At 47.9% G+C, this 19,390-nt stretch overlaps 1 protein-coding gene across 1 annotated transcript in view; it reads left to right on the top strand.

Annotated features, from left to right (window-relative positions):
- pdlim1 (PDZ and LIM domain 1 (elfin)) overlaps positions 1-19,390 on the top strand; it is a 65,098-nt gene that overhangs the window by 27,748 nt on the left and 17,960 nt on the right. Inside the window, exons 2-3 of the mRNA XM_055661931.1 lie at positions 247-398; positions 13,648-13,732. Of these exons, the coding sequence (XP_055517906.1) occupies positions 247-398; positions 13,648-13,732 (237 nt within the window). The remainder of the gene's footprint in view (positions 1-246; positions 399-13,647; positions 13,733-19,390) is intronic.

Here is a 19,390-nt window from a genome sequence, read left to right as displayed (position 1 = left end):
GTCTTCCCCGTGACCTGCGTGGGTTTTCTCCAGGTGCTCCAAATTCCTCCCACACTCCAAAGACGTACAGGTTTGTAGGTTAATTTGCTTCGGTAAAATTGTAAATTGTCCCTAGTGTGTGTGTGGGGTAGTGCCAGTGCACCGGGCGATCGCTGGTTGGCGCAGACTCGATGGGCCGAAGGGCCTTAATGTCCACACTAAATCTCCAAAGTCTAAAAGTCAAAAATGCAAACTTTCTCTCATCAGATAACACCAGGGAGTAAAGCAGACTCCGCCAAGCTATGTGTTGGGGATATAATCTTGGACATAGATGGAGAAAACACTGATGGAATGACCCACTTGGACGCTCAGAACAAGATCAAGGGATGTGGAGATGAACTGACTTTCCTAATTGGCAGGTAAATTTCAGCAACATTGTAAGAATAAAATACTTCCTCTTCTGCTGAATGATGAGTAATCCGAGAGGCAGGAATCGATGAAAGCCAGTTCTGGCCACCAAGCATACCTCAATCAATATTCACCTCCCCGCAGTGGTGAGATCAAGTCCCACTCCAGAGACTTTACTGTGTGCAATATTGGGCCCCATATCTGGGAAGGGTGTGCTGGCTCTGGAGAGGGTCCAGAGGAGGTTTACAAGAATGATTCCAGGAATGAGTAGTTTAACCTATGATGAGCGTTTGTCGGCATTGGGCCTGTACTCGCTGGAGTTTAGAAGAATGAGGGGGGACCTCATTAAAACGTACAGAGTAGTGTAAGGCTCGGATAGAGTGGATGTGGAGAGGATGTTTCCACTAATGGGAGAGTCTAGGACCAGAGGTCATAGCCTCAGAATTAAAGGATGATCTTTTAGGAAGGAGATGAGGAGAGATTTCTTTAGTCAGAGGGTGGTGAATCTGTGGAATTCTTTGCCACAGAAGGCTGTGGAGGCCAAGTCAATAGATATTTTTAAGGCAGGTAGATAGATTCTTGATTAGTACGGATGTCAGAGGTTATGGAGAGAAGGCAGGAAAATGGGGTTAGGAAGGAGAGATAGATCAGCCATGATTGAATGGTGGAATGGACCTGAAGGGCCAAAGGATGCAATTGCTAACATTTACTCGGATAACACCCAAGAAAAGTATCTTATGTTTAGTTCAGGTTCAGGAACAGGTTCTTTCCTTCAGTCTTCAGGTAATTAAACTCCAAATGTGCTCTGATCTACATAGACTTGGAGGCATTGGCTGAGTAACTCCAGCTTTTTGTGTCTACATATCTCCGTGGATTGTCACCTTGTCGTGGTGGAGAAGCTTGTGTGGTCCTGAGATCCTAAGAGCGATGCCGTCTGGAGCTGTGCTCCTGGTAGGGCCACCCATGGCGGTAAGGTCGAGGGGGAGGTCTCTGACAAAGAGCAATACAACCAGGACCTCAACGGTGGAACATGGTGGAAACGATGGCTGACCTTAGTGGAGCGTCACATCGGCTGGGAAGGCGGATGAAGGCTGCAGCAGAAAAGGGTCTCCGGTCATCTTGGACTCCATGCCACTGGATCCTGACTCAGATCTGTCAAGGACCGTGGGGTGGCTGTCTGTGCACCAGTCTCCCCACGTTAAACAAAGTCACACACAGGCGTCATCCAACCCTGGAAACACCCATGGTCAGCCATGATCGAGGTTGGGTCTAAGAAGAAGTTCGCAGACTGTAGGCTTGATATTATTAATGGGGTTGAATCAAACTCCAGAGAGTGATATAGATAACCACCACCAGTGCTGGAGCAAAGGGAAGGTTCCACACCAAGGCCTTTGGCAACTTTGGGAGAGACTGAAAGTGACTGGAGGTGGGATGAGGCTATGGAAGCACTTGTGGTGAAGTTTGGGAACTTGAAGACTGGAATGCTTTGGGATGTTATAGAAGCTCAGAGTCACACAGTGTGGAAACAGACCCTTCGGCCCAACATGCGCACTCCAGCCAACATGCTCCATCTACACTAATCCCACCTGCCTGCATGTGGCCTATATCCCTCTACACCTATCCTAGCCATGTACCTGCCCAAATATTTCTTAAACGTTGCAATAGTACCTGCCTCCACTACCTCCTCTGGCAGCTCATTCCAAACACCCGCCATTCTTTGTGTGAAAAAAGTTAGCCCTCTGGTTCCATTTAAATCTTTCCCCCCTCACCTTAAACCTTTGACCTCTGGTTCTTGATTCCAAGGTTGTCTACTGGTTGGTTGTATATCTGGACGGTTCATCACCGTGACCTCCTGCACTTTCTCTCCTTCCTGTTTGTAACAATTGATAACACTTTGCGGAAACATAAGCATAAAATAACAGAAGGCAGATTATCAGGTCAAGTCGGCGTTATTAATTGGTAGCATTCCTTCCATGTAGACGCTCGAGATACAGTGTGGAAACAGGTCCTTCGGCCCACTGAGTCCGCACTCACCAGAGAAACCCCGCACACTCGCACTATCCGACACTCTAGGGACAATTCCCAATTTCCAAGAAGCTAATGAACCTACAAACCTGCATGTCCTTGGAGTGTGGGAGGAAACTGGAGTACCCATAGAAAACCCACTTGTTCGAGGGGAGAACGTACAAACTCTGTACAATCAGGACCCGTAGTCGGGATCGAACCCGGGTCTCTTGCGCTGTGAGGCAGCAACTCTACTGCTGCGCCACCGTGCCGCGCACATGTATCACTGTTCCATTACCTTCTGTTTTTTAATCCATTTCTGATCTACAAGCGGCTGTTGGACTCTCCGCCTCTACACAGCATGGCAGTGGATTCAGATAACACCCGCCTGATGCAGAATAGACCAACGCTTCCCCTGTTCAGATCGGATTCATTTCCCAATCAACTGAAACCTGTGCCTGGTTACTGATTATTCTGCCTCTAGTCATGCTCTCTGTTTACTTATGAAAGTATACATGATGTTATCTGATGGGAATGGTGTCAAGGTCTGCAGGCTGCCCACTTGCTATCGGTTTGGTTTGTTATTAACACGTGTACTGAAACGCAATGAAAATCTGTTATCCAGGCAAATCATACCATGGAGACAATGAATGAATGAATGAATGATTGAATGAACACTTTATTGTCACATGTGACAAGTCATAGAGAAATTCTTTGCTTCCATACACAAGGTATGCCAATAGTCGCCCATAAAGGGCACTGACAAAGTTAAAAAGTACCCTTGTTGTTCCCCCCCCCCCCCCCCCCCCCCCCCCGACGCGGCTCCTCCGTTGCTCCTCTCCCCGGCAGCGGCGTCCTCACTTCCACGTGGTCCATCCTCGTCCGTCAGTCGGTGCCATCATCGACCGCCGCGCCGACCTCTCCACTATCGCCGCCAGGTTTTCTCCGGACGCCGATCCAGGCCCCAGCCGTGGGCTCCATCGACTTCGGAACCGCAGATGCAGGAATCAGTCCGAGGAACGGTCCCGACCCAGAATGTCACCTATCCATGTTCTCCGCTTCAGCAGCACAGCGGTAGAGTTGCTGCCTCACTGCGCCAGAGACACGGGTTCGATCCTGACTACGGGTGCTATCTGTATGGAGTTTGTATGTTCACCCGATGACCGCGTAGGTTGTCTCCGGGTGTCCCGGTTTCCTCCCACTCCCAAAGACGTGAAGGTTTGCAGTTTCAGTATAATCGTAAATGGGCCCTATTGTAAGTAGGACAGTGTTAGTGTGCGGGGATCGCTGGTCAGCACGGACTCGGTGGGACGAAGGGCCTGTTTCCGCACTGTATCTCGACTGGAAACGTCTCCTATCCATGTTCTCCAGAGATGCTGCCTGACCCACTGAGTTGCTCCAGCATTTTGTGTGTATTGAAGGAGATAGAGAGCTTAATAATGTGGTGTGAAGACATAAACCTCTTCCTCTCTGTCAGCTGAGCAACGGAGCTGGTTATCGACTTCAGAAATGTTGATGTAGTTCACATCCCTCGTAGCATCAACAGTATTGAAGTGCAGATGGTTGTGAGATCCAAGTTCCTAGGCATAAATAATAGCAATGATTGAGTATAGATGTCCGGAGGTCACACTGTCGTTATATAACACATTGGTGAGGCCACAACTTGGTGTTCAGTTTTGGGCACCATTTCATAGGAAAGATGTTGTCAGCTGGAAATGGTGTAGAGAAGATTTACGAGGATGTTGCCAGGGCTCGAGGGCCTGAGATATAGCGAAAGGTTGGGCAGGCAAGGACATTATTCCTTGGAGCGCAGAATGAGGGGGATAGAGGTTTACAAAATCATGAGCGGAATAGATCGGGTAAATGAGTCTTTTGCCCAGAGTAGGAGAATTAAGATGCAGAGGCTTTAGGGCGGTCATGGTGGCGCAGAGGTAGAGTTGCTGCTTTACAGCGAATGGAGATCCAGGTTCGATCCCAACTAGGTTCTTCCCGTGACCTGCGTGGGTTTTCTCCGAGATCTTCAATTTCCTCCCACACTCCAAAGACGTACAGGTTTGTAGGTTAATTGGCTTGGTAAATGTAAAAATCGTCCCTAGTGGGTGTAGGATAGTGTTAATGTGCGGGGATCGCTGGTCGGCGCGGACCCGGTGGGCCGAAGGGCCTGTTTCCGCGCTGTATCTCTAAAACTATAAGGACATGATTTTAAGGTAAAGGGGGGAAAGATTTAATAGGAACCTGAAGGGTAACTTTTTCACACAAAAGGTGGTGCGTGTTTGGAAAGAGTTGCCAGAGGAGGTAGTTGAGGCAGGGACTATCACAATGCTGAAGAAACATGGATAGGGTAGGTTTAAAGGGATAGGGTAGGTTTAAAGGGATAGGGGCCAAACGCAGGGAGATGGGACCAGTGTAGATGGGACATGTTGGTGGGTGTGGACAGGTTGGGCCGAAGGCTGTATGACTCTATGACTCACAATTTATCCTGGTCCAGTTATATTGACCACTATGGCCAGGAAAGTCCATCAATGCCTCTACTTCCTCATAAGACGAAGGAAATTTGTCACAAGGTTTACTAATTTCTGCAGATGCACCAAGGAAATCATCCTATGGGGATGCATCACAGCTTGGTTTGGCAATGTTAGCCTTTAGAGATTCAGCTTGGAACAGACTCTTCGGCCCATCGAGTGTTGATCAGTGATCCCCGTTACACCAGCACTATCCCGCACACTAGGGACAATTTACACTTTTTACCAAAGCCAATTAACCTACAAACCTGCACGTCTTTGGAGTGTGGGGGGAAACAGGAGCACCCGGAGAAAACCCACGCAGTTCACGGGGAGAACGTGCAAACTCCTTACAGACAGCACCCGTAGTACTTTGGCAGTATGCCCAATGGTCAATAGTGCTTTTTGTCACATGTGCAATGCACAGGGAAATTCTGTTTCTGCATTTCAGTGAAGTATAGCCATACCTAGGCTCAATCCCCGATTAGCAAAGTGTATGGAAATAGCCCACTGAGACGGCATGCAAAAATCCCCAGTGTTGCCGAATCCAGGCGAGCCCCAGGCTTCTGCAGGGCCTCCAGCCATCGCCTTGTTCAATGGTTCAATGGTTTAATGGTTTATATGTCACATTTGCAATTGCACAGTGAAATTCCTTTTGCATATTTTACGCCTGCGGGCGCCGCCATTTTTGGCGCCATTATTCAGCGTCCAAAGTCCGGTCGGCACGCGCGCCGGATGTACTGGAGCAGTTCCCGCCAACCGATGTCCCTCTCCTCTCCTGGCCCGGCCGTCTCCGTGTCCCAGGGGCACCTACAGCCGACCTTGAAGGCACTGGAGGCATTACCTTCCTACCGGCCCCCTGCTCCTCGAGGCCGACGTCTCCAGCGGCTCCCCCCTGGTCCAGCGGTCCGACGAGTCTTCGGGTCTCCGTTGTTCAACAAAGCAACCTCCCTCTCCTCATCTGTCATAAACTCTTTAAGTGATAGGAGCAGAATTAGGCCGTTCGGCCCATGAATTCTACACCATTCCGTCATGGCTGATCTATCTCACCTAACCCCTTTTTCCTGCCTTCTCCACATAACCCCTGATACCCGTACTAATCAAGAATCTATCCATCTCTGCCTGCAAAATATCCACTGACTTTGACTTGACCTCCACAGCTGCCTGTGGCAAAGAGTTTCACAGATTCACCACCCTCTGACTAAAGAAATTCCTCCTCATCTCCTTCTTAAAGGAACGTCCTTTTATTCTGAGGCTGTGACCTCTGTTCCTAGACTCCCCCACTAGTGGAAACATCCTCTCCACATCCACTCTCTCCAAGCCTTTCACTATTGGGTAAGTTTCAATGAGGTTTCCTCTCATTCTTCTAAACTCCAGCGAGTACAGGCCCGGTGCCGTCAAACACTCCTGTTCTCCTTAGTGTCCCGGGGGTCCCTCCCACAGCTGACCTTGCGGGTGCGGAAGGAAGGCAAGACCCCGGTTCACTCTCCTACCACCCCGTGCCCCTCGGTTCCCCCCTCTCTCAGTGTCTTCCCCCGACATGCCGCTTGGGTAGCAGGCAACACAAAGGTTTCCACCGCATCTCGGCACACAATGAGGATGAGAAGCCAGCACCAAGATAACACACCTCCTGTTCCCAGAGTGTTTTGGCCCGGGGGGGGGGGAAGCTTTCTCCTGCACCTTCTCATGAGCGTGTCTGTAATCCGAATGGCATGCAAAGAATCTGATGCCAAACTATGTCCAAGTCTGTGAGAAGATGCATGTCCTATTGTTCTGGGTAAAGCAGTGTTGTCAATGCATCCCAGGCAGGCTCTGGGGAACAGGCTAACAATAGAGATGACCATATACAGGCATGTCCTGCATTATTGATCCATCGTTCCCAGCTTGTTCCCATTTAAGGGATTTACTTTCTAATCACTCAGTGTACAGATGCAATTTGTTAACCCACACTAACTCAAGGTTAATTAACTTAGTTTAGAGACACAGCGTGTAAACAGGCCCTTCGGCCCACCGAGTCCTCGCCGACCAGCGCTCACCCACACATTAACACTACCCTACACACACAAGGGACAATTTTACATTTATACCAGGCCAATTAACCTACAAACCTGTACGTCTTTGGAGTGTGGGAGGAAACCAAAGATCTCGGAGAAAACCCGCGCGGTCACAGGGAGAACGTACAAACTCCGTACAGACAGCACCCATATTTGGGATCGAACCCGGGTTTCTGGCGCTGTAAGGCAGTAAGTCTACCGCTGCGCCACCGGGCCGCCCCGATCACGCTGGGTATGGATACAATGTGTTAACCTGCACAAACTCGGGTTTAACTAATCCTTGTGATGTTCTTAACTGATCCATCTGAATCATTTACTCGATCTGATCTATTTTTAAACTGCAAGTTCAGAGAGCAAACTGCAACTCAAACTGGGCTTTTCTAAAATGACTGCTTTCCTGGACAACACTTGGCTTTGGAACCAAGGAAAGGGTGGCACAGTGGCAGCGTTGCTGCCTCACAGTGCCCGAGACCCAAGTATGATCCTGACTACGGATGCTGTCTGTGCGGAGTTTGTACGTTCTCCCCATGACCTGCGAGGGTTTTCTCTGGGTGCTCCAGTTTCCTCCCACATTCTAAAGACATGCAGGTTTGTAGGTTAATTGGCTTCTGTAAAAATTGTAAATTGTCCCTGTTGTGTGTAGGATAGTGCAAGTGTACGGATTGGTCGCTAGTCGGTATGGACTCGGTGGGCCGAAGGGCCTGTTTACATGCTGTATCTCTGAACTAAATCAAACTCCCAAGAGTCACAAGGTGGGTTCACAGTATCTTTGCTATTCCTCAGAATTGACTTGATGGTGTCCCTGGCACATTATGTGAAATCCAAAAATACCCAACCTGGTGTGTTGAAGAGCGCTTCCCCCTTGTGCTAAAGCTGAGGAACATGACTAGACCAGACCACACACTTTCCCTTCTCTACAGTCACTTCCCTTTGCTGGAACTCTAAACTAAGCTCTACTGTTATACAGCATAATAAAAATGAACTGCAGATGCTTGCTGATATCAAAAATGGTGGAGCAACTCAGTGAATCAGGCAGCATCTCTGGTGAAAAATGATAGGTGACGTTACGGGTCGGGACCCTTCTTCAAACCCAAGTTACTCCAGCATTTTGCATCTTTCTACCACCATGTAGATGGACTGGGGACGGTGTAATGATTACACCACTACGGTGATAATGGTGTAATCTAGTAACTGGTTATCTTTCTTTTAGTGTAGATTTGGGAAGGACAATCACAAAATTGAGTTTCATTTAATCGTGTTTTGTAATTTTTCTTCCCCACAATTACGTTAACAAAAAGATAACCAGTTAATCATAATGTTGAACCTCGATCCTCAGTCCATCTATAGACCGTAGCTAGACACAAAATGCTGGAGTAACATGTGTCTGAAGAAGGGCCCCCACACGAAACGTCACCGATCCACTTTCTCCAGAGATCCTGCCCTGATCCACTGGGTTTCTCCAGCATTGTTGGTATCAATGAGCATCCGCTGTTCATTTTTATTACATGACAGTCGAGTTTAGTTTAGAGTTCCAGCATGGAAACAGGGATTATGGCCCACCGTGTCCACGCCGATCATTGATCAGCCATTTAACACTAGTTCCATGTTATCCCACTTTCTCATCCACTCCCTACATATGAATGGCAATTTACAGAGGTCAATTAACCTACAAACCCGCATGCCTTTTGCGATGTGGGAGGAAACCGGAGGGAGGAAACCCATGTGGTCACTGGGAGAACGTGCAAACTCCACTCAGACAGCACCCGAGGTCAGGATCGAACCTGGGTTTCTGGTGCTGTGAGACAGCGGCACTACCAACTGCACTCCACTGTGCCGCCCTCTAGACTACACATGACTGCGGATTGCACGATCTCCCTGTGATGTCTGGGTTTCCTCCCTCATACAGAGGTCAAGTGGGTTGGGAGGTTTAATTGCTTTCTATTTGTTCCTGCGTGTCCACTTCCTCTCTCATGTGTCATGGACAGGAATGATATTTCCCTGGGACCAGTCAATTTGAAAGATCGTCGAGATCCCATCGAAGGGGAATTAACTGAGCGATATGTCAGGCAAGAGGCATGTATATAAACATGAGTGGGATGTAAGTTATGTCCCTAAAGCCTGTTCGGGATGAGTTGGATAGCAATGTTGGTTGAGGGATAAAACCACCTTCTCTACACTTCTCGAAGGATTGGGAATTGGGATCTCGGGGCAGTCTATTCAGCCCTCTGTGTTGCTGGCAGCTCTTTAGGAAGAGATGTCCATGTCCCTCTCCCCTGGTAAATCCCAATCCATTTAGGAATTTTTGCTTCTTTTCCATGGATCTTGGACTCAAAGCTCCCTGAAAGTTGCAAGCAGATAGAGGGGTGAAGAAGGCGTAAGGTATAGAAACATAGAAACATAGAAATTAGGTGCAGGAGTAGGCCATTCGGCCCTTCGAGCCTGCACCCCCATTCAATATGATCATGGCTGATCATCCAACTCAGTATCCCGTACCTGCCTTCTCTCCATACCCCCTGATCCCCTTAGCCACAAGGGCCACATCTATCTCCCTCTTAAATATAGCCAATGAACTGGCCTCAACTACCCTCTGTGGCAGAGAATTCCAGAGATTCACCACTCTCTGTGTGAAAAAAAGTTCATCTCATCTCGGTTTTAAAGGATTTCCCCTTTATCCTTAAGTTGTGACCCCTTGTCCTGGACTTCCCTAACATCGGGAACAATCTTCCTGCATCTAGCCTGTCCAACCCCTTAAGAATTTTGTAAGTTTCTATAAGATCCCCTCTCAATCTTCTAAATTCTAGAGAGTATGTTTGACTTTGTCGGTATGTGAGGGAAAAGGAACAACAGATGCTGGTTTAATTTGAAGATAGATCACAAAATGCTGGAGTAACTCTGCAGGACAGGCAGCATCTCTGGAGAGATGGAATGGGTGACGTTTCGGGTCGAGGCCTTTCTTTAGATTGAAGACTTATTTTTGCCTGAAGAAGGGCTTCGACCCGAAACGTCACCCATTCCTTCACTCCAGATATGCTGCCTGTCTCGCTGAGTTACTCCAGCATTTTGTGATCTATCTGGACTTTATCGGACTGGGCATGGAGTATAAGAGTCAGATAGTCTAGTTGCAATCTTATAGATGCATGAAGGAACTGTAGATGCTGGTTTATACCGAAGATAGACACAAACTGCTGGATTAACTCAGTGCGGTCAGGCAGCATCTCTAGAGTAAAAGGATGGGATCCTTTAGTTTTAGTTTAGTTTAGAGGTACTGTGCAGAAACAGGCCCTTCGGCCCACCGAGTCAGTGCCGACCAGCGATCCCCACACACTAACTCTATCCTACACCCACTATGGACAATTATAATTTTACCAAACAAATTAGCCTAGAAATCTGTACGTCTTTGGAGTGTGGGAGTAAACCGGAGCACCCGGAGGAAAATCCACGCAGGTCACGGGGAGAACGTACAAACTCCGTACCGACAGCACCCGTCGTCAGAATCGAACCCGGGTCTCTGGCGCTGTAAGGCAGCAACTCTACCGCTGCACCACCCACCTTTCTTCAGACCCAAGTCAGAATCAAGACTCCAATCAGTCCGAAGAAGGGGCTCGACCCGAAATCTGCAAGCAGGAACTGCAGATGCTGGTTTAAACCGAAGATAGACACAAATAGCTTTTCACCAGAGATGCTGCCTGACCCTCTGTTACTCCAGCACTTTGTGTCTCTCTTTGGTGAAGAATGCCGTGGGATCTTTTGTTGTTATCGGTCCTCTGGGTCATCTCTGCATTTTGAAGACCGTTCTTTTGACAGATTTTATGTACTTCAGACATTTATTGAAGCTGGGAACTTGCAAAACAACTTCCTGGATCCTTATCCCAGAGGAGCTACTATTATCCAAGGATGGATATGGTGGGATATCTTCAGATCTGTTATCCCTGACCCAGCTGTACAAGTTTGTGAGAGTATTCGTCATGAGAGGCATTTTTACTGCTTGCTCTGTTGGAAGAGCGATCATTCACCAAATTAATTTGTGTAAGTTTGAATGAACTCTGTCAGAATCACAGTTCAATTAAAAAAATATATATTAAGTTTATTAATTTATTTACAATAATTTTTACACAACAAACAATAACACAACAAACAATAACAGATACGTAAACATAGTGCACTGAAGACCCATAATAAACAACAAAAGAATATATATATATATATATATAAATATATATATCACGTCGCAGCGTTTCGTTTGAATGTAGTTTTTATTTTTATTTTTTATCTGGGTTTGTGTGTGGGGGGCGGGGGTTGGGGAAACTTTTAAAATATTTTCCCTGTAAGGAGAACCCGACCTTTTCTCTGTCGGGTCTCCGTTGTCGTTGGGGCCTAGCACCGTGGAGCGGCCTCCAACCGGAACGACCTGGGCTCCTCCAGCGCAGACCTACTTACCATCGCCGGAGCTGGCCGAGTTCGGAGCGGGAGGAGCTGTGGTGGCGCGCTGCTGTGACCCGACCCCGGAGATTCGGAGGCTCCAACTGCAGGTCTGGTGGACGGTGACACCGGGAGCCCGCGGGTCTCTGGTGGGAGACCGCTTTTCAGGGCTTCTGCAACGGCGACTTCTCCCGACCGAGTTGTGGGATTGAAAATTACCTGGAGCGGGGCCTTACATCGCCCGGCTGGGCTTTAAATGGCTGCGGGACTTGTTAGTGCTGCCGGGGGCTCCAACACCAAGACCCGGAGCGTGGCCTTGCATCGTCCGGCGCGGCTTTAATTGCTGCGGGACATTTACCATCGCCCGCCGGCGGCTTTGACTCTGATATCGGGAGGAGAATGAGGAGTGCAGGAGAGAGATAAGACTTTGCCTTCCGTCACAGTGAGGAGGAGATTCACTGTGATGGGTGTTTGTGTAAATTGTGTTGTGTCTTGGTTCTTTTTCTTGTGTGTATGACTGCAGAAACCAAATTTTGTTTGAACTTCAATGAGGTTCAAATGACAACGAATATATATATATATGTGTGTATGTATATATATGTGTGTGTATATATATGTATATATATATATATATGTGTGTATATGTGTGTATATATATGTAGATATATATATATATATATATATATATATATATATATATATATATATATATATATATATATATATATATATATATAGATATATATATATATATATATATAGATATATATATATATATATATATGTATATATATATATATATGTGGGTATATATATATATAAGGTCATAATGTCATGTGATAGGAGCAGAATTAGGCCATTAGGCCCATCAAGTCTACTCCACCATTCTATCATGGCTGGTGTATCTCTCCCTCCTAACCCCATTCTCCTGCTTTCTCCCCATAAACTCTGACACCTGTACTAATCAAAAATCTATCTATCTCTGCCTTTTAAATATCCATTGACTTGGCCTCCACAGCCTTCTGTGCCAAAGAATTTCACAGATTCACCACCATATATATATATATATATATATATATATATATATATATATATATATATATATATATATATATATATATATATATATATATATATACAGGAGCAGAATTAGGCCATTTGGCCCACACACACACACACACTCCTAACCCCACCCCACACACTCACACCCGTACACACACATCCATTGACACATTTCACACCACGTGTGTGTATATATATGTGTATGTATATATATGTATATATGTGTGAGTGTATGTGTGTATATATATATCTACATAAACAATACTATTGCAGAGACAAAAATAATGCCACCAAGTCTATGTAGTTCACAGCTAGTTTGGGGTTTGTTGTGTTCAATAGCCTGATGGTTGTAGGGAAGAAGCTGCTCCTCAACTTGGATGTTACAGTTTTCAGGCTCCTGTACCTTCTTCCCGATGGCAGGAATGAAATGAGAGCGTGGCCAGGGTGGTGTGGGTCTCTGATGATGCTGGCTGCCTTTTTGTAGTAGCGACTTCGATGGTGGGGAGGTCAGTACCTGTGATGGACCGGGCAGTGTTCACCACTTTTTGCAGTCTTCTTCGTTGTGAGCAGTTGTGAGTCAGCAGCTCTACCCGCTCCACCCCTGTGCCGCACCCCAGCGCGGAATAAAGTCCTTCGACCCACCGAGTCCTCACGGACCTGCGATCCCCGCACACTAACACTACCCGACACACACTGGGGACAATTTAACATTTATACCGGGTCAATTATTCTACAATCCGGTAGGTTTTTGGAGGGTGGGAGGAAACCGAAGATCCACTTTCCCGAGCTGCTCACGAATTCTCCCGAGTTTTCCCCTTGATTCAAACTCGGAGAATGTTCGCAACGGGTTTGTATGAGTCTGTAGATATATATCGTAGCAGCTCGTTATGTCAACCGTAGGTACTCGGGGCATTAAATGTTGCAATTTTTCTGCTCCCGACTATCGTTTTACTCGTGGGATCGTTTGTCATGCTGGAAAAAACGTCCCGACTTACCTGATGCCCCGAGTACCTACGGCTGACATAACGTGCCGCTACGATAAATCTACGGACCCCTACGGACCTGTTACAAACATTCTCCGAGTTTGAATCGAGGGGAAAACTCGGGAGTATTTGTGAGCAGCTCGGGAATGTGGGACAGGCCCTTAGTAACTCTCCTGCTGTGCCACCTTTTACAAAAGGTTGAATAAACCTTTTTTTTCTTTCTTTCTCCTTTTCTAGGTCTGAATCGAAAGTTTGGTCTCCCATGACGAATGAGAATGGAAAAGCGCACCCGTATCGGATGAACCTGGCATCTGACCATCAGGTAAAGGACAATGCCCTCCCTCCACCAACCCCTGAACCCACAGCCTTTTAACTTCACAGATTACCCAGGACTTCTCTTTTTCTCAAAACAATATCTTGAGAAATATTTTTCTACCACTTCAAGCCATGTTCGAGCCTTACTTAGAGAAAAACACACACACACACACACACACACACACACACACTTTGCTTTCTTTTTTACCTATAGACAGCTGAACGATGTATAGTTTAAAGATAGTCACCAAATGCCGGAGTAACTCAGCATGACAGACAGCATCTCTGGAGAGAAGGAATGGGTGACTTTTCGGGTCGAGGCCCTTCAGTTGTTTAGTTTAGTTTAGGTTAGAGATACAGCACAAAAACTGGCCCTTCAGCCCATCGAGTCTACGCCAACCTGTGATCCCCGCACACTAGCACCATCCTACACACAGGAGGGACAATTTACCATTTTACATCAATACCAAGCCAAATAACCTACAAGCCTGTACAAGGCTTTGGAATGTGGGATGAAACCAAAGGTCTCGAGGAAAACCCAGGTCAAGAGGAGAATGTACAAACGCCGTAGTGATAAGCACCTGTAGTTAGGATTGAATCTGTATAACGCAAATCACAGTAGTGGAGTTACTCAGCAGGTCAGGCAGCATCTGTGGAGGGAATGCATAGGCGACATTCCGGGCCGGGATCCTTCTCGGACTCTGGGCCTGAAACATCGCCTCTGGAGAACATGGTTAGATGATGTTTTGATGTGGGATCCTTCTTTGGACTGAAGTCTGAAGGGTCCCAGCCCAAAAGGGCACCAGTGTGTGTGTAGGCGCATGTGTGTGCACGCGCAAGTGTGTATGTGTGCGTGTTTGTGTGTGTGTGTATGTGTGCGTGTATGTGTGTGTGTATGTGTGTGTGTGTGCAAGTGTGTGTAAGTGTGTGCATGTGTGTGTGTTTGTGTGGGTGTATGCGTGTGTGAGTGTGGGTATGTGTGAGTGTGGGTATGCATGAGTGTGGGTGTGAGTGCATTTGTGTGCGTGGGTGTTTGCACGCGTGTGTGTCTGTGTGCACCTTTGCCAATGTTTAAAGTTCATTTTCTAATGTTTAAGGGAGCAATAGCGCGTTTCCCCGCCACTCTCATTTGTTTACCTTTGTTTTGAAAAAGTTTCCTTGGAAATGGGATGAGATTGTGCACAGGTGTGGCCTGGGACTGTGCTTAAGGGCACAGTGAGATCAGCAGCTACAGATAATGATGAGAGATTACATGGGGAGCAGTGCCTGGGGCTGGCCACTGCTACTGCAGCAGAGGTCTGGAACGGAGGAGGTTCACTTCAGTTTAGTTTATTGTCACTTGTACCGAGGTACTGCGAAAATCTTTTTCACTGGAAAAAGGTGGAAGAGTGACCTGTAGGGTCGCCAACTTCCTCACTCCCAAATAAGGGACAAAAGGTCAAAATACGGGACAAATTCCCGACGGCAATTCGTTGACCGACTCGGCCGTGTCTGGGTGAATGATGAGTTGGCCCGGGTGCTGGACTGCACACAAAGCCCAGCCAGCGGGCCAGCTGAGGAGTTTTGGCCCGGCACCCCATCCAACTCATGAACCGATGATCGGCCATGAGAAGGAGGGGTGGTGGTGTCGGCGGTGAGCGAAGGTCCGAAGGTCGGACAGCTGGCCGGGTTGCCGACCGACGGGGCCAGGGGCGAGGCGCTGCTGCTGCTGCTGCACTCCATGGGCTGCACTACGTCGGGACGGGTGAGGCGGGGCCGGACGCGGCGCTCCGACCCGACCCGACAGTCCCCTCGACCCGAGTCGTAGCGGTCAAATACGGGACGAGGGTGGTCTCGTAAGGGACAAACCAATTTAGCCCAAATTACAGGATGTCCCGGCTAATACAGGACAGTTGGCAACCCTCGTGACCTGACTGAAGTATGTAAGATAACACAAGGCACAGGTAGAGAGGCACGTCTTTGGGATGTGGGAGGAAACCGCAGCTCCTGCAGAAAACCCGTGTGATTACAGGGGAGAATGTGCAAACTCCACACAGACAGCACCCGTGATCAGGATGGGACCCGGGTCTGTGGTGCTGTGAGGCAGCAGCACTACCAGCTGCGCCACTCTGCCATGTGGATGTAAACTTACAGTGCAGATACAAATGCATCCTTCATATATTTAGCACTTACATAGTTTCAGTTTAGTTTAGTTTAAAGATACAGTGTTGAAACCGGCCCTTTGGCCCACCGAGTCCTTTCCCAAGGGCAGGGGTATTAAAAACAACCTCTACTCTGAGGTTTACATCGAGAGGAAGAGGACTGGAGGATTGAGGTATCACAAACTCTCAAACTTGGTGGTGGTGTCCAATACAAGTATTGTGTTATGGAGACATTTAGACAGTATAGCAAGACATGTGTTGTGAATCTGAGTGATCTTTATTGTGTTATACAGAGAACAGCTCATGAGCAATTGGGGAGGGTTCTCCCAGAGTTCTATATATATCAGGGCACACCGCTAAGCCACGTGACCACTCCTTCCCGCCAAATGCAGTCGTGTGACCCTGCCAGTCAGGCCGAGGGTTCGCCCAGTAAGCAGCCTAACCACCAGGTGGCGCCACCATAGGCAAGGCACAGCGGGATACATGGGAGGATAGATAAGAGGCTTTAGCGTTATAGGGAGAGGGGCAACTTTTAAAGGTGACGTGCGGGGTAAGCTCTTGGACATGGAGACTGGTGGGTGCCTGGTAGGTTATTCGCCTGTGATAATGTCTGTGGGTCCCACCTTGCCTTATCCCTCACCAGCATCGTCAAAGTCCAGTCTCGCCCTCATCTCCCCGCTCCCATCAAACAAGAGGTACAAAAGTCACGGTGGCACAGCGGTAGAGTTGCTGCCTTACAGCAAAATGCAGCGCCAGAGACCCGGGTTCGATCCCGACTACGGGTGCTGTCCGTATGGAGTTTGTACATTCTTCCTGTGACCTGCGTGGGTTTTCTCTGAGATCTCTCCGAGATCTTCGGTTTCCTCCCACACTCCAAAGACATACAGGTTTGTAGGTAAATTGACTTGGTTAATTGGCTTGATAAAAAATGTAAAATTGTCCAAGTTGGCGATATGCTGAGTACTGCCCTGCCGACTACAAAATTCAGAAGGATTCGGAAGGTTCAGAAGTGTGAAAACGCACACCTCCAGATTCAGGGACAGTTTCTTCCCAGTTGTTATCAGGCAAAAAATGAACCATCCTATCACAAAATAGTGAGTGGTCCTGAGCTACCATCTACATTGGAGACCCTCAGACGATTTTTAATCGGATTTCACTGGACATTATCTTGCATTAAATGTTATTTCCTTTATCATGTATCTGTACATTGTACAATGGTTCAATGCTAATCTTGTACAGTCGTGCCGCTGACTGGTTAGCATGCAACAAAAAAGCTTTTCACTGTACCTCGGTACACGTGACAATAAACTAAACTAAACCTCCAAGACCACAACACCAGAAAACGGGATGAGCTGCGGATTGTACAGTGTAGTAGAGCACTGACTGTACTCTGTGTATTAGTGGCACGGTGGCACAGCGGTAGAGCTGCTGCCTCACAGCGGCAGAGACCCGGGTTTGATCCTCACCACGGGTGCTGTCTGTACGGAGTTTGTACGTTCTCCCCGAGACCTGCGTGGGTTTTCCCTGGGTGCTCCTGCTTCCTCCCACACTCCAAAGACGTGCAGGTTTGTAGGTTAATTGGCTTGGTATAAATGTAAATTGTTCCTAGTATGTGTGGGACAGTGTTGGTCGGTGGGCCGCTATGTCTCTAAGCTAAACTGATAGACACTAAAAGTTGGAGTAACTCAGTGGGTCAGGCAGAATCTCCAGAGAAAAGCAATAGGTGACGTTTCGGGTCGAGACCCTTCTTCAGACTGAGCTAATTCAGACTCAGTCTGAAGAAGGGTCTCGACCCGTATTCCCTTTCTCCAGAGATGCTGCCTGTCCTGCTGAACTACTCCAGCACTTTGTGTCTATCTTTAGTTTAAACCAGCATCTGCAGTTCCTTCCTAAACTAAACTGATCACAAGGAACTAACTCTGACTGTGTGCTCTGCAGTCTGGCTCATGGGCGCCACCCAGTGACTCCTGGGGAGATGTGCAGGTGTGATTGTGTCTGTATCTGATCCCCACATTTAAATGTTTAACATTTCCATTATAAAGTCATAGTGTGGAAACATGATGTGGAATTGTACAGTGTGGACCTCCGCTGCATTAGACTCAGTTATAGAGTCATAGTCATAAAGTGATACAGCGTGGAAACAGGCCCTTCGGCCCAACTTACCCACACCGGCCAACACGTCCCATCTACATTAGTCCCACCTGCCTGTGTCTGACCTATATCCCTCCAAACCTGCCCTATCTATGTACCTGTCTAACTGTTTTTTAAACATTGGGATAGTCCCAGCCTCAACTACCTCCTCTGGCACCTCGTTCCAATCCTGACTACGGGTGCTGTCTGCATGGAATTTGTGTATTCTTTTCGTGACCTGTGTTGGTTTTCACCAAGATCTTCTGTTTCTTCCCACACTGTGTGTGTGTGTGTGTGGGGTGTGTGTGCGTGTGTGTGCGTGTGTGTGCGTGTGGGTTGTGTGTGGATTGTGTGTGGCTGTGTGTGTGTGTTGTGCGTGTGTGTGTGTGTGGAGTATATGTGTGTGTGGGTGTATGTGTGTGGGTTGTGTGTGTGTGTGTGTGTGTGTGTGTGGTGTGTGTGTGTTTGTGTGTGTTGTGTGTGCGTGTGTAAGTGTGTGTGTTGTGTGGAGTGTGTATGTGTGTGTGAGTGTGTGTGTGTGTGTGTGGTGGAGTGTGTGTGTTGTGTGGAGTGTGTGTGTGTGTGTGTGTGTGTGTGTGTGTGTGTGTGTGTGTGTGTGTGTGTGTGTGTGTGTGTGTGTGTGTGTCTGTGTGTGCGTGTGTGTGGAGTGTGTGTGTGTGTGTGTGTGTGTGTGTGTGTGTGTGTGTGTGTTTGTGTTTTAGTTTAATTTAGTTTAGTTTAGAGATTTGCAGCACAGAAACTGGCCCTTCGGCCCACCGAGTCCGTACCGACCATCGATCTCCGCACACTAACACTGTCCACACACACTAGTGACGTGTATTTTTACAATTATAACAAGCCAGTTAAGCTACAAACCTGTACGTCTTCGGCGTGCGGGAGGAAACCGAAGATCTTGGAGAAAACCCACGCAGGTCACGGGGAGAACGTACAAACTCCGTACAGACAGCGCCCGTAGCCGGGATCGAACCCGGGTCTCTGGCGCTGTGAGGCTGCAACTCTACCGCACCCACTGATGTCACCCACCTTCATCTCCAACACGCCTCCTCTCTGCTGCTCTGCTCACATTGTACTGCTGTTCTCTGGGTCTGATTTACACCGCTGGATATGTTGGGCTTTGTTCATGATGAAGCTGTTGCCTCCTGCCTCACCTCCCATCCCACCGCCCTCTGTCAATCCCACCTAGTGAGCCCGCGGCCCTCACACCCGACTCACAAGGCCATAAGTGATAGGAGCAGAATTAAGCCATTCGGCCCATCGGGTCTAGTCCGCCATTCAATCATGGCTGATCTATCTTTCCCTCTTAACCCCATTCTCTTACCTTCTTCCCATAACCCCTGACACCCGTACTAATCAAGAATCTGTCTATCTCTGCC

The sequence above is a fragment of the Leucoraja erinacea genome, chromosome 34 (assembly GCF_028641065.1).
Source record: "Leucoraja erinacea ecotype New England chromosome 34, Leri_hhj_1, whole genome shotgun sequence".
NCBI lineage: Eukaryota > Metazoa > Chordata > Chondrichthyes > Rajiformes > Rajidae > Leucoraja > Leucoraja erinaceus.
This window is presented reverse-complemented; position numbering and strand designations above follow the sequence as displayed.